Genomic DNA, 20,864 nt, shown 5'->3' on the forward strand with positions numbered 1-20,864 from the left:
GGGGAAAGCATGTGAAGTGTTGCCATAGGAAAAGAGTTCTGCTCTACGCCACCTGCAGCCCATTTCGATCGCCAATCGTAACATTACTACCCTTTCCTGGCTTGCTTGATCCCTAGATTCGTCATCAAAACGATCATATCTAGGGCCACTTGGGACGGCAAGTTGGGCAGCACCTGAGTTTAGTCGATTTAGCAGTGTTTTTACAACAGCTATGGAACGACAATATAAGAAACTACTTCGTCTCATTCCCCAACTGCATCACATCCTTCATTCGCACTAGAGGTGGTCCCACTATAACCTCCATTCATTTATATATTTTTTCCTGCAATAAATGATATTTTGCTTTGATTTTTTAATCGCTTACATATATCAACTTTGTACTTACGTGTGTTAAGCTGCGTTCCTTTCCGACAACTCTCTCTAGATGTGCTAATTTTTATGTCAACAAGTATTGTATAAGATAATTAAATATGTGTAAAATTTTTTTCGCGATGTGTAAAATTATAAATTTTTTCATCCCATCCCTTAGCCCGCCGACCCTATCGGCAATCACCGTTTAGCCGACCTGGCCTGAAAATATAAATATATCCATTTACTGAAGCAAACATATGACAAACGATACAACCTTTATGTTTCATCAGTAATACAAATTTAAAAAAAAATTCTATGGCTGACATTTATGCTATGTTTCAAAAACACACACCTAATAGTATTTTTTATATTTGGAACAATTAACTTCAAATTATCTTCAAAACCTGGTTATAATTTACTGAAGAAATTCTGATTTATTGCACTCAACCTGAAATAGATAAGATTGAATTAGAAACAAGCCAAAAATGTACCTGAAATTTCCACTGTCTTCCAGACTTGTCCAACAGCGTTCTTTCCTAAGCATGTGTAAGATCCTAAATCCTCCCTGCGCATGCGCTGAATTTTTAACCAAGATTCAGCCATGGTAGGAAGTGTCATTTTTTCTCGAATTTTTATTCTGTCATCATCCGTGTGCAGGTATCTCTCGTGTTTCGGGTCCCCTTTCATCCACACCAGTTGAGAGAGGGGCGCTGACCTGCAGGTGCAAACAAGTTCAACTGTGGCCCCTTCATCGCCATGAATCCAGTCCGGCCGAACAACCACTTCCGGAGCATCTGCAATGGTTTTATCTCTTACATCACGTGATAGTTCATTCCCGGTTTTAAATGCACATGTGAACCATATGAGATGGGTGAAAAGCAAATAATTGAGGACAATGTGTATATAGTTAGAAAACTATCTGAAACCACGTATTTGTTCTGTTTATAGTTACGCTTTTGAAATGTCTTTCAATAAATTTAAGTAATTTCTCGTCATATCGATGTAATGAGCAATAATAAAATCTAATAAGGTTTGCAAATTTATCGGAGAAATTGCTTTTCTTGACTATCATCATCCGTTATTCGCAATCAATGGCATTATTTTCGGGACTGAATGTATAGTTGATTTTTATTTAACTTTGATGACTTGGAACTTCTCTTAATCTTATAACATAAAACCACCAAAATAAACAACAAACGTTTTTTTTTTTTTTTTAATTTTTTTTTCTCAACTTCATATTGCTTTTCAATTTTATGCATGTTATACGTTGCGTAAGGTTCATAAATGGAGATTTAGAACTAACTGAATACTCGTTCTTCGGAGAGGATGAAAAAAGGTAATAAATCTGCGCTAAACAACACAACAAAATCATGAGCTGAACTAAAAGACGTATACTAACACAATTAGTTCTTTTTTTTATTCATGATTATTTTTTGTTCTTACCAGTGGCTTTACGTTATTAAAATAAACAATACACATTTTCAGTAGTTGATCCCATCAAATAAAAATTAACTGCATTCCGTATCATTTCGTATGATACTATGGCCAAATCACGATAAGAAAGTTTTCCACATTCAAGCAATTCAACTGGAAAATCTATTTAGACACTATTTATATTAAAGATGCACAGTATTGGTGAAATTTAATTCGGTGCCAAATATACTAATTGTATCTATATTAATATATTTGGTAGTTATTAAAACTGTATTAGTTACTATAATACCAGTAGTGCCTATTAACAAAATCAAATAAGTATCATTGGCGGCAATCGTGGCATAGTCATTTTTGTACGTTATTCCTTTGCGAATTAGTATAATCGCTTTATTAATTTTGCTACTAAAAAGTAAACAGTTTTCTTGAATTTCTATTAGTATCTATTACTAAAGCTAATTAAGCATCATTGGCTTCAAAAATAGTATGGCGAAATTTTACTTTTCTCCTAAACGAAATGTATCGGTAGATATCATTTATCCATTAATTTTGTTCTTTAGTATCTATAATTTTTTGTTTCAATTAATACCTATTACTAAGATTGTTGTAGTCAATTTACGTCGCACTAGAGCTGCACAATGGGCTATTGGCGACGGTGTGGGAAACATCCCCGAGGTTGATCCGAAGACAAGCCATCACAATTTTGATTCTCTGCAGAGGGAATGCCCCCCCCCGCTTCGGTAGCCCAACGACCTGCACGCGAGCACTTTACGGTAGAACAGTTTAACGAGGACCCATACCGCACAGCCTCGGTCCCTACGTAGACCGATCCAAGTGGTTTCCCACCCGCACACTGTCCGCAGTCAGTGATGCTTGACTTTGGTGATCTTCTGGGAACCGTGTCTTAACGATCAGTCCACTGCGAGACCCTATTACTAAGAATAATTAAACATCACTAGTGGAAATTCAATCAACCATCCGTAGCTCAGCATTTAAAATGTGTTTCTATAAAATTTAATAATTTAAAACTAACGATAAAGAAAGTAAAAAATAATATATGTGCTGAAAAGCAAAATTTATGAAGAAATAGTATGGATTCGTTTAAAGAACACTCCATACAATTTTTGACGCCAATGATGTTTGAAAAATTTCGTAAATAATTACTATTGAATTAAAAAAAATTAAATTATTTACTAAAAAGCGTAATTAATAGAAGAATTACATAAATTTATTTAGGAGAAGCATAAAAATTGCCGTGCTGCTATTAATGCCAACGATGCCTAATTAATTTTGGACGTAGTTACTAATTAAACGATAAAAAAGCTTTGTACTAAAAGCAAAATTTACAGAGAAATGGGAATAATTTATTTTGGAGAAAAACGAAAAATTGCGAACGAACGAATAGTATTGTTGACGGCCAATGATTCTTAATTGAATCTGGCGATAGACATTCCTGATGGATAAGAACACTTGAATTATGGTAAATTTTGACGTTTATGAGTTGGCCTCGGGTAAGAGCATCATGTCAAATGATATTGAATTCAGTTAATTTCTGTTTTGAAAGAATAAACCACTAAAAACTTGGCAGTATATAGACGAATTACGTCATCAAATATACATCTGAAACCATTTCGTTATTTTGTATATAAACTGCTGTTTGTAGAAAATGCAACACCATGAAAGAATCATCAGAATCAAATGAAATTTAATGCAGAAACGACTTGTACTGATACAAATAAATGATGAAATTTTCAAAACAAAAGAAACAAATTAAGCGTCCGAAATCAGTATTTGGTGCAGCCACCACGCGCTGCAATAAGTGCTGCTATACGACGTGGCATGGAGTCAAACAGATGTTGAATATCTGCTTGAGGAAGAGAATTCCATATCGCTTGTATGCGCAACCAAAGTTCGTCTTTGGAAACTGCAGGACGCGGATCACGAGTGAGACGCCGACCAACCATATCCCACACGTGCTCAATAGGCGACATATCCGGCGAATAAGCAGGCCAAGGAAGAAGTTGCATGCGTTGTGCTGAACAGAAGTCTCTAACAGTCCGCGCAACATGTGGGCGTGCATTATCCTGCTGAAAGATAGCTCCAGGGATGCCTTGAAGGAAAGGAACGACTTCGGGCTGTAGCACTTCACGGACGTATCTGTTGCTATTGAGATTACCCTCAATTCGTATCAAATTGGATCGTCCATGATACGAAATCGCACCCCAGACCATAACTCCGGGTGTTCGACCACTATGTCGTTCAATAATACACTCAGGAAGGCAGCGTTGACCGGCATAACGTCTAACACGAACACGGCCATCATGGGTCCACAAATTGAAGCGTGATTCATCTGAAAAGACAACTTGGTGCCAATCAGCTCGCCAGTCTCTGTGCTCAAGAGCCCACTGCCGACGCAGCCGTCGATGATCCGCCGTGAGGGGAATCCTGTATAATGGCACCCTTGCACGCAATCCACGGCGCAGCAGACGACGACGAATTGACGAAGCCGACAATTGTACACCTGTAGCAGTAGACCAATGTGCTGCCAGCTGCCTGGAGGAAGCTGTGCGATCATTCACCGCCATGCGGAGCAGGTGTCGATCATCGCGCTCTGACGTCACCTTCTGTCGTCCAGTGCCTGTTTTTCAGTTGTTCGGTGCTCGTCGGTCCACTGCTTCCAAACTCGCATCACTGTGGAACTGTTCCGCTGCATACGAGCTGCTATTGCGCGATAGGAAAATCCTCCTTCTCGAAGGCCGATTATCCTCCCTCGTTCAAACTCCGTAAGTTGCTTGAATTTCTTATTCTTCCGTCGTGGAGGCATACTCAGGTCTCACTAAACGTTTGCCACTAACAAATAATCATAGACTATTTTCAACGTCCCGCTACAGCACTTTATTTATACGCTTTCAGCATCAATTCAGAGGGCGCTGCGCGCGCCACGCACGCGCGATGGCTCTGAAACTTTATTAATTTGCATAATATCCTATAATTGACATTTGCTGCGAATTTCATTTGATTCTGGTGATTCCTTCATGGTGTTGCATTTTCTACAAACAGCAGTTTAGTTATTCTTTTAAGTCTTGTCAAACTAAATTATTTAAAATCAACGGTAATAGAAAAGGAAAAAAAAATTATGAACTGATAAGCTAAATTATCGGAGAAATGTTAGTAACTACCTTCCTAAAACCGGAAGAAATTTAGAAAACTTCCGTTGCATCCGTCCGCTTATGTTATACTTATGAGACAATGTGTGAACAAGGTCAATATTCTAGGAAGTTATAATATTGTGATTCGTGTTACGCGTAATTTTACCATTCATAAGAGTTTCCTGTAATTAATAAATTCTAACACGTTGTGAGCCTAAAACAAATTTAACAAAATTAATATCACAGCATTGTAAAGTTAGCCACGGTTTGAATGTATCCCTTATTTGGCTATATGTGTGTAAAATAGCACCATTTGTAATTTTTTGGGTAGCATCATTGCAAGCTTGTGGAGACTTCCGAATTCGTTTGTTTGTTTCGTTGAAAGTTGAATTGCAAAAACGTGTTATATTGAAAACACTACAAGTACAGGTATATTACTGGACGGTACGTTTTTTCAAGCTTAGGCTTATACATTATTCGGAAGTAGTTACCCGGAAGTCTTACGACGAATTTTAACCCCTCGGTCCATGTGGGCCTGACTTTACATGGTCAACCATCCATAAGCAAAATGAACACTTGCTTTCTTAAGAAATACTAGTTTGGTGACTTCCACTTAATTTCCTCTGACATAACAAAGAAAAAAATATATTTAACTATTAAAGAACATGAAATGAACTTCTTTTCTTTATTAATGAAAGCTATAAGCTAGAAAACATCATTGATGTTATTAAAATGTAAACATAATCATGGAATTTATTAACGGGTGATTGACTTGGAAATAATGGCAACCAATCAAAAAATTCCATTTTTCAAAGGTCTCTTCTGTGTTGAAATTAAATTGCAATTGTAAATAAACAGATCATTTTGAGAAAGAGAAATATTTTAATAAAGATTATAACATAAGACAAACTTAGACGAAAAAAGAAAAGAACACTTCTATTGATATATTTTCTACAAATTAATAATTAAAAGTTGCCAAAATCAAACAAACAAAAACAAGGCAATGCATCAGTCAGACTGCTTACGACAACCTCGATTTGTTGATTCCATCAATAACCTCCGGTCCTGGTACTTTATATTCTTTCATTCTGAACGATCGAATTTAAGTTTTAGAACGATTTTTTTTCTTTTTCTTTTAGAATCGGGGGCTAAAATTGCCCCCTTTACCTACTGCCGAAATTTTAAAACTTTAGCTCAAATGGTTCTGAGATTATAAGAGTGTCACACACAAATGAACTTCTTTTCTTTATTAATGAAAGCTATAAGCTAGAAAACATCATTGATGTTATTTTTAAAATGTAAACATAATCATGGAATTTATTAATGGGTGATTGACTTGGAAACAATGGCAACCAATCAAAAAATTCCATTTTTCAAAGGTCTCTTCTGAACGATCGAATTTAAGTTTTAGAACGATTTTTTTTCTTTTTCTTTCAGAATCGGGGGCTAAAATTACCCCTTTACCTACTGCCGAAATTTTAAAACTTTAGCTCAAATGGTTCTGAGATTATAAGAGTGTCACACACAAGCACACAAACTCTTCCTTTTATTATTATTTTAATCCGTACGAAGAATGGATATTCAGCTAGTCTATGATAATAAAAAGAAGTGTATGTCTGTGTGTTTCTCTTAATCAAGAATTGTTTGTATTGTGGTTCTGGAGTTTAGACAGTGGGGTGTTCAAGGAATAATTCTAGTTCCCGAAAACAATCATTCATGAATGATAATTAGTTCGTTCGGAAGGCTTAATTTTTGTTATTCATGTTTCAAGATGCTTTAGTTTTTATGGTCACCAAAGGCGGTTAGTCCGTGTTTGATTCTAGTAGGCTCACTTCATATATTGAAGACTATTTAAATGTGTGGGAAAGTGTTTTAGACTTAAATACAAGAATGACATTCAAAGCACGTTATACTCACACAGTACTGTCAGATTGAAATCAGCTATTGCCGGATGACCTATTTCGTTATCGGCTGTACATCGATAATGCCCAGCCTGATGACTGTCCACTGATGCTACTTGCAACTGAGACTCGTCTACTTGGTGGACACCACTCGGTAAAGACGTCACCTGTTTAAAGAATAACCTTTTTTTCAATCGTCACGTACCACTTAATCGAAAGAACCTTTTTAAAGCGCCACAACTTATATTCCCTTTCAATAAAATTATTAAGTTCACTTTTAATCTATGGATTCAAGGATTTTTGGATCATAGTATAAAGTAGAGAGCAGCTAGCTTACAGAAAAAAATATATTTCCTACGTGAAATTTTTTGTTCATTCAATTGTTTTTGTCAATGTATTGAAGCAATTACACTAGATAAAAAATGTTTAAAGATTATAATTAAGTATTGGTGTAAACTGTTGGGCAAAGAGGAGATCTAATCAAAAGTTATCTGCCATACTAATATTCTATCAGCATTCACCGTTAGTTCCTTAGTTGTATATTGAAGGAAAACCACTTTTTTTCAAGCACATCATACACGTAGAAGAAATCAAAATAATTTATATTTTGAAAACTGGTTTTCTTATCATTTAAATACAGCCACGAAAAAGATGTGTTTGAAGCGACTCTTTTGAAAATGATGATTGATGCTTCGGAGAGATAATCCATTAAGTTTCTGAAATTCAGTAGTGGGCACTCCACCCACGGAATCCCCCCCCCCTAGTTTGCACAACAGTTACAGGAGATGCCACGAGAAGTCTTACAAAGCGTTTATCACTCAGTCAGGCATCTTCCTCCGATTTGCATCCTTCGTACATTAGGTTAAGCAATCAAATTAGTAATTCATTATGACGTGACATACTATAAATGTTTCCAGTTGTTCATCGAAAAGAAAAGAAAGAGCCGTGTGATTATCATGAAATCTTTTTTTTTAAATAATTTCTTTATTAATACTATTTACAGTAAAACAATATTGACCTCTTCTGTAAAGAGGCCATTTTAAAGTGTCACTTAAATTGATTGGAGCAAAAAATACATGAGCCAGCATTTGTTCTCATCAAATATATTTTAACAGCGAATCAATTTATTGTTTTGTATTGATACTGAGTCACGATAATTAAGTATAAATAAAGTCTTACACACATTAATGATTGAAAATTATCGTACGAAGTGGTTTATCGAGGCAAAATTATATGTCTTCAATAGAACTTAAAAGCGTTTCAAGCAACTTGAATTGCGTAGATTAGCAATTAAGATTTGCACGCTTCTATTCCTCTTTTCAGTTTCATTCAGCAAAAAAATAGGTTTCGATTATTTTAAAAATATTATTCACGGCGACAATTAATGGTAGGTGAAGAAGGTGTATCACTTACGTGAGTTTCGTTAGGTAGTTGGTAGGTCCAAGTGATGGATGGTTTGGGGACCCCGTTCGCATGGCAGATCATTTTCGTGGGATTTCCCCTCTGTTCGATCACCTTTCCGTGAGAGGGATCAGCCGATATGGACGGTGGAACTAAAATACAAATTCACTGAATATTATTAAAAATAAAGATTCCAATATCGACGATCCTTTTATCAATTAGTTTAAATTATTTATGAATTACACTACTGGCGATTAAAGCTGCTTCACCAGTAAGAAGGCATGCCATACTTTTGAAGTTTGCATGAATTGAAAGATAAAATGGAGAGTTACATTCGAACTTTTCTTTGTTCTAATTTGGGATAATGCCTCGAATAAATTTGGTCTTGCGGTAATGCCTCGTGTAAGAAGAAAATGTGCCTAAAAGCATGAGTGAGTTTTTGAATTCGGGATTGCGGTTTGTCGTACTGCAAAATGGCTGCTCGCTTTTTTGCGAAGATCCCTTAACTGTCCACAGAAAATGGGTACATTACGGTGATTCGGAACTTCGTACTATAATTCAGCCTCCCCCCCCCAAAAAAAAATAATAATCCAGAGGACAGCCAGTTTTTTCGCATAGGCACAAAGGCATGCACAGCCACATTACTAACTATGAGTTTGGAAAATAAGTCGTTGACAAGGCAAAATTATTGAGCCTAGAAAGTTTGGTAATATTTGCAGCAGTATCGACCGGAATCTCGTCAACCTTGGTTTCTGCTATTTTTGTTACTGTCACAAACAAGCTTATGGACCCACGAATCTTTATGGACGAATGTCGAGGGATAGGGTCTCTATACAGAACCGTCCATCATGGAGAACACACGTTGTTGACTTGCATTAGACATTGTCATATTGGTACATCACCCACTGTGTTTATATTGGTTGCTCTTCGATACGTGAATTGGTCACCTCTAGCACCTGGCATTTAAAAGGTCAACCATTATATTTCTGACCTGTTAAGATCCGTAACTCTGTCCTATGTTCGAGGCTTTTCTAACGCTATTTTTCAGAAGGATAATGTAATACTTTATGTTGTTCGCATTCTTTGATCTTCCTCAATACATTCCTTTTACATTCTCCATGCAGCTCATTCTGCTGATGAATGAACAATTGAAAACGAGTAGCAAAATGTTGCCAAGTGACTGACTTACCACTACTCACCAATTACTACTGTCAATAAACTGTGGCATATTCTTGAAACTTTTATGGCTGAAATTCCTAACGGGCCATTCCCAATGCATTCGTTTGATAGCTGTTTTGGAAATATGCGAACCTGATTGATGGAATATATTTTCCAGGAGCATCAATCGGGTTTCTCGTCCGGTGATCGGAAGTACGGCAATTACATGCAGTGATAATACTCTACAAATACCATATAATTTCTCTCGTTCAGACGAATAAATGCTACTATTTCTGTCAGAGGTAACAATTTTTCGTAAATATTTCTCAAGGTATATACGTCCTAATTTTCTGTAAATTTAATCTTTTGCGCTTTTCTCTATGCATAATAAATATCATTCTGCTATATGCATTTCTTCGTGTAGCAAGTTTAATGACAGTTGTTTCAATGAACGATTCGCTTACAACTGCAAGCTATTGAAACCGCATGCATCGATAATGTGTCACAATATATTATGTAATAGTTCAATATGATTTCTTGGCCTGTCAGTCTCCTTGCACCTGTTTGTCGGCCTCTTCGATCTACACGCGTGAGTCTGGTTGCTCGTAAATTTAAGTTTTAAAGAAACAAGCTCATTTAAAATCAAAATTAGATGGCTAAAATAGGACAGAGTAAAAATATCGAGACACTTCCGTGATGGGGACGGTCACCCAGCCACCTAGATTTATATTTTTCAACATGTACCCTCAGCCTCCACTCCATCAATGTGACAAAATCAGAATTATCCCGATATGGGTACATATGATGGTTATTCATTTAAATGTCTGCCTACTCCTGCGACTGTTTTTGTTTCTGATGAAAACCCTTTTGATGATATGCTGAGTCTCGCGCAGGGTTTCACCAGAAGAAGTTCGATTAGTTAGGGTTCCGTAGCTGAAAAAAGGTGGGAGCCGCTGCTCTAGCCTACCATAATTGTTACACTAAATCTTGCATGACCTCTTTTAAATTAATTTTTCAAGATGAAGCTTAATAATATTAGTGTGATATTTGGATTTTCACTCTCTATATACAATGAATACCAAATAAAAACTGTTCTGTTTTTTCTTTCCACCAGCTAATACCTTCTCTAATTGCTAGTTCCGGCCAGACTGTTCTACGCACGCGCATATGTATGTGTCTAACATTTAGGGGACCCCAGACTTCTCACTTCTAAGTAGTAAGTTTATAAGTAATGAAGCAAATGAAAGACTATTTTAGAAAATTGGTAGTTCTTTTGGTTGGTGGCTCGTAGTAGGAATTAAAAATTTTATGGCAGCTCAGAAGCTTGACAATTTCGGTGATCACTGGTCGAAAGAATGCTCACCAGAAATGGGAGATGTTCGACGATAAGTGTTAAGGACTATTCTCACTGCATGCGGTTAACGCACCTCTGATCTTCGTCGAGGAAATATGAGAACCTCATTGGTGAAATATATTTCACCGCGAAAAACTCAAGAACCAGATTCTCTTTTTTTCTCGACGGCGATCAGAGGTGCGGCAACAGTATGCAGTGAGAATGCTTCTTTATTTACATATTAAAATCGCACTACTAAGCATTCTTATATTGTGGACGCATTTATCTCAGCATAACTTTACATTTACGTTAAATGCTTTTTCACAAAATTAATAAACGGTTATATATGCAGTCTGCTTTGCACTCTTCTTACCGCGGAGGTTGGCACTGTTATCGCTATAGTATTTCTGACTAACAACCATTACGTGAGAAAAAAGGTGTAATAATGCAAGGCACAGTATACATTTAGATTAATAATCTTACCCAAGACAAGTATATTGTGAAGGACCTTTAAGTGTGGTTTTCTGAAGAAAGAACAGAGGTATTCTCCCGAGTATTCCTGAGTGATGTTGACGATGTGTAGAGAGGATTTATCGGCCAGGCTGATCTTCGGATCACTCGACACAGAGATGTCTCCGGAGAAGAGCAGTCGAGAGGGGAGCATCCTCCACATTCGGACATCCGTCTCGGCTGTAATTAGAATCTCGAATCAGTAATGCAATACGTTGCTCCATGCCCTGACTTTTAAAACAATTTCCAGTTCTCCACCCCCCGAAAATAAACATTTCTATATCCAGCTTACACTTGTGATTTTAGCCATAAGGATCCAAATAACAAGCTCATATTTCATCCGATTGCACAAGTATTCGCTGCTCATTTTAATTTGCTTTCTAATTGTTTATATCAAAGATATGTAAGCCACTTAGGTAAACACGCAAAACCTTTTTTTTTTTTTTTTGCAGCTCTATCGAAGATATGATTTTATTTCTGAGCTCAGATGCATGTAAGAGACTATATTTTTTCATATAAAGCAATCTATAAAACTATATTAAGTATACAATAAACAAAGATTCGTGCTAGTATTATAACTTCTTAATAACATTTTGCTTTGTCTAGTTTTAAAAAGACGTGACAAAAACCTCGTTTTTTCTGAAAGTCTAAATCTGTTTAAAGTTTCCTGTTTTTTTTTACGTAATAAAAATAAATCACAAAATAAACTATTCCATTGTTGACGGTTTACCATAAAATTATCCCTGAAGAATGAATTTTAATACATTTCAATTTCTTTCAATGAAAAATGACTTTTCTCCCATGGTGTAGCTGATGGCAGCAAGCTCCTTACGACCGGCTTTCGTAGCAACAACTTTTGGAACATTTCTGTTTTGAATATTTCTTAACTGATGCAAGATATATCCCGAAGAGCCATTACATTATGACCACCCTGCTAATAACATGTAGAACCACCTTTAGCCCTCAAAACTGCTAGCACCCGCCGTGGCATTGATTCCACAAGGTGCTGATAGGTAGTCTGAGGTATCTGGTACCAAGCGCTCACCAACTGGTCCTGCAATTCCTTCACATTGCGAGGGGGTACCGTGGCAGCACGAATTTGGTTTTCCAAGTAGGACCACAAAAGCTCTATTGGATTAAGATCAGGTGAATTTGGGGGTCACGACATGACTTGAAAGTCACTGGAATGTTCCTCGACGATTCGACCCTTATGACATAATGCATTATCCTATTGGTAAACACCATCCTCCGCAGGAAAAACTGTTGCCATGAATGGGTGAACCTGGTCTGCAACTATGTTCAAGTAGCTTACAGACGTCAGGGATTGTTCTATGAGGATTATGGATTATGGGTCCTAATGTGCCCCATGAAAACATTGTTCCTGGGTGAGAGACCATGAAAACCTGGGCGAGCCCATTGTTGTAGGTGGAGGGGGGTCATAATGTAATGGCTCTTCGGTGTATGTTTCAGTGACTATTCTTAATAATATTAATAATAATATTAAAAAAATACTCGCCTGTGTTGAGAGCGTTACAGGGCAAGAGGACAGAAGATCCCTCGATGACTTTCAAGTGGCTCGAAGTGGACAACATGCGAGTCTCCTCTTCGACACTCTTTTGTAATTCTGTGAGAAAAAAAACACATATGTAAATAAAACTCATCGAATCCCTTTATTTAAAAATCTTATTGTTGATAGAAGAAAAAATTAGTAAAGGATGCAAACTCTAAACAACATTTTATCTGTGGATCGGACTTTTTTAATCAGTTTTTAATCAGTAACTAAATTCTGATATAAATCAATTGAATACCAGCCAAAACATAAAAATTTAAAAAAAAAAAAAAAACTTTCCTTTAACATTAGCATTTAAGTAAACATTTTAAATAGTCATTTCTCGGACACGTCACGATTTTCATGCTGTGCTGAAAAAAAGTATAAAATTACTGAAGAGAGTTATAAAACATAAGAAGAAAATACTTAAAGGGTTTTATTTTATAATGCAGCCATAGATTATGACATAATAAAATAAATAACAAAATAAAATTAATAGCAAAATACATTCCACGTCACATAATGTGTCATAATAAGTTTTCAACTCTAAGTAATAAGTTGGAAAAAAGTATAAAGTTGGTACAATTTTTACAACAGTTATCAATGTGAGATCCTTTATTTTCGCTTCAATCTCGCATTCATGGACCCAGATGGAGTTCGTAAAATGAAGGCATCTTCATTGCATCTATCAAATTCGAGTTGCTCTTGAATTGCCGGCCAGATCTATAAACGCCTCTTACTATTACGTTCTAAAGGGTTTTCATCAAATTCAAATCTGGGCTACAAGATAGCCACAAAAAGGGATTTAATCTCATCTGCTTTCATCCCGGATTTAGATGAATATGAAGTAGAGACTGTCCTGTTAGAAGGTACACTCTCCGGATGTTAAGAGGAGCAACAATGCAATAAATTATCTCTCAATATATCCTGATAATCAATTGAATTTATTTAAAATCGTATAAATATAATTGGAGTTGTACCGACTGTTGCACTAGAGACTCAAAAAACAACGAACCCACCACCAATTGAAAATGAGCGTGGTTCAGTCCGTAAGACGTACCAAAAATATCGACAGCCATCTGGACCATCCATATTAAACTTCTCTTAACGAGAAAAGACCACATTTGTTCCAGACGCAAGTGCGCGAACGCAGATGCAGTGATTATTTATTATATTATTTATTTTATATATTTCTTACATTATTCTTTTGTTGGCAACATGTATATATTCTTTGTGTACACTTGTGATAGTAAAAGAGTTTGTTCTATGAGATACTTGTTTTAGTGTTGATTGTAATTAGGAAACATTTACGTTTACAACCAACACATTTTGGTGCCGAAACAACTCGGTTTAAAATTAAATACGAATCAGATGAATAATTTACGCAGTCACTCTTTTAAAAACTAACGAAACGTCAAACATCAGTATTGCTCAATGATGGAGAAACCAAACGATAAAGAACTTGGCGATAGTCTGGCACTTTTGAAAAGAAAAAGAAGAACAGTGCGAGGTAATGTTACTCGATTTATTACTCAATTAAATTCCGATCTTTCTGCAACCTCTGACACTTTAAATGAAAATGTCGAATATATTAGTCATCGGCTTTCCGATTGCTTGTTAGAAATGAAGAGATTGGATAATGACATTCATAGTTTATTAACAGATGGTGATTATGACAATGATATTATTCAATGTGAAGAATACGTGGATAATGCCGAACTCGCTATCTTTAAAGCAAAAAAATTTGGTAGTAGAACTAATTTTGAATATAATACGTTCCAATCGCCAGAAGTAACCGTTTCTCAAATACCTGTTACACAAGTACCCGTTATGCAATTACCCGTTTCTCAATCTCACACAGTGAAACTTCCTACTATTAAACTCGATACTTTTCGAGGTGATATTGAACAATGGCAGTGTTTCTGGGAACAATTTAAATCTTCTATTGACGATAATAATAGTCTATCATTAATTGATAAACATGTGCTTTTGCGAGGATATTTAGAAGATGAACCTAGACGTTTAGTCGACGGAATCAGTGTTAGTGCCAGCACATATGAAACTACAAAAGCTCTTCTTCAAAATCGATATGGTGACAAAAACAGAATAATTCAAGCCCATTTAGACTTTTTGGAAAATATTTCGCCAATACGTAATCCCACTCCTATTGCATTGAATGAAGTATTTATAGAATGCAACAGAAGACTAAACGCTTTAACGGCTTTAGGAGAGGATATCAACGCCTACGGGCGCGTTTTAGCTCCAAAAATTTTACGTGCCTTTCCGGATGATATTTGTCGCCGATGGATCATTTACGCAAAAAGAGAGAAAATATCTGAAGGTGATATGAATAAACTAGTGCAATATTTATCTGAAGAAGTAGAAGGTGCTCTCACAACACTAAAAATTAGAGGTGAGCAAAACTTTGATTACGTTAAGACATCTACAGCAGCCTTGCATGTGAATTCAAAAAAGATTAACCAGACTAAAAAACCATCTCCATTTTGCCCCTTCTGTGAAATTAACGGTCATTGGCCGCAAGATTGTACGAATATAACTGATATTGATACTCGAATCCAAAAATTAAAAACCTCTGGTAGATGCTTCCTGTGTACTAATCGTGGCCATAGTATAAAAAATTGCCTTCGCAAAGATAAAGCGTTCTGCATAAGATGCAAAAAGAAGCACCATGTCTCTGTTTGTAGAAACAACAGTTCAAATCAACCTAGCCACTCTATTTCTACAAATAACATAGATACTCGTACACCAAATTTTACTCACTTACAAACTGCTCGAGTATATATAACTGGCCCAACTGGCATTACTAAGTTTACAAGATGCATTTTAGATTGTGGAAGTCAAACCAGTTTCATTCATTCACATCTTGTAGACTACCTAAAATTAGATGTTATTAGCTCTGATTCACTTGAAATTCATGCATTCGAATCATCATCAACTCAGGCTCAATCGAGACGAAAAGTAAGATTTAAACTATCAAGTATTTGGAATCAGTCAGAAATTTATCTACATGCATTTGAAAGTCCTAATAGATATGCAGTTCATCCATCAGTTCCATTAGAGATTGCTTCTATGGCTAACAAGAAAAAATTTAAGCTTGCTGACCCGAATGACACTCTGCAAGACATGCCTATTGAAGTTTTGATTGGCGCAGATTTTTACTGGACGGTGGTGAATTCTGAGATTCCTTTCAGACTTTCGGAAACAATTGTGCTCATTCCATCAATCTTTGGCTGGATTTTGTCTGGATCCAGATCTCATACATCTGTCGCTTCTTTATCGTCAGTTCATAATATCAGCATCACATCACCATATATTTTGGATGATCAAGTTAGGAAATTCTGGGACTTAGATACTTTAGGTATTAAAGCCATGCAAGACAGAGAAATGTCCATTCGCAATTCTGAAATATTGGAAGACTTTCGAAGCTCTTATGAAGTCCTAGAAAATCGTCGTGTTGTTAGATTACCTTGGAAGAAAAACGTTACTCTTTCTTCAAATAACTATCACGTAGCATCAAAACGCTTCAATACATTGTGCAAGAAGCTCCAAACAGATCCTAGCTTAAAGGAAATGTATGTTACACTCATGGAAGATTACATAGACAAAAGGCAAGTTGAAATAGCACCGGAAAATCATGATAAAGAAGAAAAAAGCTATTACATACCCCATCACGTAGTCATTAAAGAGAAAAACGCAGAAATTAAGGGACGAATAGTGTTCGACGCCTCTTCTCACACACCAGGCCATCCATCATTAAACGATGTTCTAGAACAAGGTCCCAACTTACTTCCAGAAATTTTAGCCACTTTATTGCGATTTCGTCTTCACAAACAAGCAATTATTAGTGATGGAAGTCAGGCTTTTTTACAATTAACCTTGTGGGAAAAAGACAGATGTGCTACTAAGTTTCTATGGTTCAAAACCAGGAAAAATAATGATGAGCATTTGCAGCTAGAGAATGAAATTGTGGTCTATCAATTTACACGTTTACCCTTTGGATTAACCAGCAGCCCATTCCTTCTTTCAGCTACACTTGACGAATTATGCTGCATGTACTCCAACATTTATCCCACAGCAGCTAAACATCTAAAAGGCAATATTTTCATGGATGATTTCGTTGTGGGAGTTGATTCAGAAATCGAAGCGAAGACCCTATTTCACGAAATGCAAGAACTCACGAGTCTTATAAGCCTTCCCTTAGAGAAATGGAGTACCAACTCACAAGTTTTGAAAAACGAATGGAAGAAAGAAAAAATAAAGTTTAAAAGTAAGACTCAAGTCTTAGGTGCTCATTGGGATACAGAAGAAGATTCGTTTCATCAAAATATTAAGGAGCATGACCACGATTTATTTAAGGAACCGGTCACTAAACGCTTACTTCCGAAAACAATTTCAAAGATTTTTGATCCCTTGGGAATTTTCTCACCATCTTCTGTAATAGGAAAAATTCTCTTTCAAGATACATGGCTATGTGGTATTGAATGGGACGAACTTTTACCCCCATCTATCGCATCAAGATGGTCAAAATGGATTATAGACTTGCCACATTTAAACAACATTCGAATCCCCAGATGGATTGGAATATCTTCTGCTGATGTTACCATTCACGTATTCTGCGATGCTTCGGAACGAGCTTACGGAACAGTGTTATATGTACGATTCACAGAAGATACTAAATTTCATGTTCGAATGGTTTGCAGTCGTAATAGACTTTCTCCTCTGAAAAGAATAACACTTCCCCGCTTAGAGCTGTTAGCCGCATTATTGGGTGCTCGATTACTCCACTATTTTTGTACAGAAACTAAACTGGATAGGAACACAGCGACACTTTGGAGTGACTCAACAGTTGCCCTAAATTGGATACAAGGTGATCCAAATCGTTGGAAAACTTTTGTCTGTAACCGAACGAACGAAATTCTCAATTACACAAATCCAACACAATGGCGGCATTGCCCTGGCAATGAAAATCCTGCCGACCACTTGTCTCGTGGTGTTGCACCAACAGAGCTTAAATCATTGGATCTTTGGTGGCTAGGACCTACCTGGCTAACCCAGTCATCAAAGTTTTGGCCTTCAAAACAACTGAGTTACGCTAATCCAGATATTCATGCTGAACTACGTAAACCAGCTTCTCAATCTTTATTGATAACTTCTTACCAACCTCTTATTGATATATCGCGCTTCAGTTCATATATGAAACTTCTTAGAGTTACAGCATGGATATTTCGTTTCTTGTATAACTGTCGATCCAAGCAACGCATTTCTATTGACCTGACATGTGATGAGCTTAACACAGCAAAAAACTATTGGATTCTTACAGTGCAAAAGCAATGCTTTCCAGCAGAGCTTCACGGTTTACAAAATAATTCCCCTTTGCCAAAATCTTCAAAAATTAGCCGTTTTAACCCGTTTCTTCAAGAAAATCTCATACGATTAGGAGGTAGATTACAGTTCGCATCGCTCAAAAATGAGCAAAAACACCCTTTGCTTCTTGATGGATCTCATCCTTTTGTACATCTTTTCATATATTACACACATGTGAAGCTTCATCACTTAGGTGTTCAAATAGTACTTTCAGAGATTCGTTCTAACTTCTGGATAATACGAGGACGTGAAGCCATTAAACGAGTGCTCTATAAATGTCTACCTTGTAAACTCTCACAGGCATCTAGAAGTCAACAAATCGAAGCTCCTTTACCAAGGGACAGAATTACACCTTGCCTTCCATTTACTACTATTGGCATAGATTTCGCTGGCCCACTTTATGTTCGTAACTTGAAACCTTTAAATACAGCCTATATCGCACTTTTCACTTGCTCAACTACTCGTGCCGTACATCTTGAACTAGTTTCTGATCTCACTATTGACAAATTTCTCATGGCCTTAAAAAGATTTGTAGGCAGAAGAGGAGTTCCTCATACAATATACACTGACAACGCCACTACCTTCCACGCCGCTAATAAAGAGCTATCCATTTTATGGGACAACTTGACATCGTTAAAAGTTCAGCAATATTATGCCCAGACGGGAATTAAGTGGAAATTTATTGTTGCACGAGCGGCTTGGTGGGGAGGATGGTGGGAACGTTTGATCGGACTAACAAAAAGATGTTTGCGAAAATCCCTTGGTCGAACCTTGTTAGATGAAGAAGGTCTTTCTACAGCATTAGTTGGTGTTGAAGCCGCATTAAATAGTCGACCGTTAGTTTATGAACAAGGAAATGATGATCCTGAAGAATCATTAACACCATCCCATTTTCTTACCGGTAAAAGACTTACAACCATACCTTCACAGCCTGCAGCATCTAGTAGAAATCTGACAAAATTGTACAAACAACAACAGGATTTATTAGACGCATTTTGGAAGAAATGGTCTAAGGACTATCTATTGCAGTTAAGATCTTTCCACCAAGTTCGCAACATTCAAAAATCATCTCATGTTCGTGTTGGAGACATAGTACTACTTCACGAAGATGTAAGACCACAACATACGTGGAAAAGAGGATTGGTAACCGGACTAATTAAAGGACGCGATGGAAAAGTCCGGACTTGTACTTTACGTTCTGATGGCAAGGAAATCTCTCGATCTGTTCAACTGATCATTCCTCTTGAGGTTGATCAGGGTGGGGAGGATGTTCCAGACGCAAGTGCGCGAACGCAGATGCAGTGATTATTTATTATATTATTTATTTTATATATTTCTTACATTATTCTTTTGTTGGCAACATGTATATATTCTTTGTGTACACTTGTGATAGTAAAAGAGTTTGTTCTATGAGATACTTGTTTTAGTGTTGATTGTAATTAGGAAACATTTACGTTTACAACCAACACAACATTATTCCAATTCATGCCTTTCTTAAAGATATTTCTTTGCAATTGTTAAACGAGTATCTTGGTGTAATTTATTAAGCTGAGGTTTACCTTTTTAAATTGAATGCTCGGAATATTACCTAAACAATCTCTAACCGTGCGACTGCTGCATATCAATTTTAATTTGTGTAGATGACATCCTACTGTGACAAGCAAGCTTCCAAATTCGTGTCTTTCTTGCCTTCCAATATTCTTTTTACTGTCATAGCTTTCAGGATTCCTGAGGTAACTATTCACTGCAGTCTTTGACCTTTTTTGTAATTTAAGAACCCCTCCAACTCATTTTTTTAATATAAAAAAAAAGCTAAAATTCTAACTAGGTTACCTTATGAGTTTCCCTTGGCGTGCAAACTATCAAAATGTGCTTTAATACCAACTCGGCTTTGCTACAGCAAATAGCTTTCTCGCATGTTTTATGACTGACAATGACATAGTTGGTATCGACTTTATACTTTTTTTAGTCAATTTTGTCATGATTTTAATAATAAGCGGAATAAAAATTAAATAGTCACACAAAGCAATTTGGTTCTACATTTACAAGTAGAAAATAAATTTGCATATTCAGCTATAACAGTGGTGTTTCATATTTTACTCGACTTTATACTTTTTTCCAGCACTGTATTTAGAGGGGGGGTGTTTCGGTTTGCAACAACTATTAAAAAAATAAAGCTGCTGATGGATTGAAACAAGTTTTTCACTTTTTTCCGACAGTTGTTATAAAGGATCAGCGAAACTAAGTATGTAACACTTGGGATACCACAAAAATTAATCAAGTAATAATAAATTAAATAAATTATTCAAGAGTGAAGTATTCAAAATTGATGAAAAAAAGCTGCATCGGTTATTTGGAATAAGGGATTTTAGTAAAAAAGAAATTTAACAATATATACTTATTTATTTTCCGATGAAAGATAGTTTAAAAATCAAAACATTTACACGGTTTCAATTGAAAAGAAAAAAATTCTAAGTTATGTTGATGAATTAAGTTTATTTTTTTATTAATGTTTTACTTGATTCATTCACCCGCTTGACTAAAGAAATTCGCAATTAATTGAGGCTTGTGACCGTTCGTGAGCTGGGGGAGAGAGAAGGAGAGAGAGAGTCAATTGACTCCAATTGACCTCTCTCAGAATCAGCATTCATTCTTTGCTCTTGTATGTCTTTCTGACGACGGAACATTCATAAAGG

The 20,864-nt window shown here is 36.3% G+C and overlaps 1 protein-coding gene and 1 long non-coding RNA gene across 2 annotated transcripts in view; one reads left to right on the forward strand and one right to left on the reverse strand.

Moving 5' to 3' along the window:
- LOC107446402 (limbic system-associated membrane protein) overlaps positions 1 to 20,864 on the reverse strand; it is a 56,746-nt gene that overhangs the window by 24,793 nt on the left and 11,089 nt on the right. Inside the window, exons 2-6 of the mRNA XM_043038677.3 lie at positions 12,751 to 12,858; positions 11,208 to 11,414; positions 8,246 to 8,385; positions 6,849 to 6,999; positions 843 to 1,145 (exon numbers count right to left, since the gene is read on the reverse strand). Coding sequence (XP_042894611.2) covers positions 843 to 1,145; positions 6,849 to 6,999; positions 8,246 to 8,385; positions 11,208 to 11,414; positions 12,751 to 12,858 — 909 coding nt within the window. The remainder of the gene's footprint in view (positions 1 to 842; positions 1,146 to 6,848; positions 7,000 to 8,245; positions 8,386 to 11,207; positions 11,415 to 12,750; positions 12,859 to 20,864) is intronic.
- On the forward strand, positions 14,084 to 19,290 carry LOC147813736 (uncharacterized). The gene is made up of 2 exons (XR_015432495.1): positions 14,084 to 14,115; positions 18,878 to 19,290. It is a non-coding gene; the product is annotated as an uncharacterized LOC147813736 (long non-coding RNA).

This window comes from Parasteatoda tepidariorum, chromosome 3 (genome assembly GCF_982258835.1).
Source record: "Parasteatoda tepidariorum strain Cologne lab strain chromosome 3, Ptep-v5.0, whole genome shotgun sequence".
In the NCBI taxonomy this organism is placed as follows: Eukaryota; Metazoa; Arthropoda; class Arachnida; order Araneae; family Theridiidae; genus Parasteatoda; species Parasteatoda tepidariorum.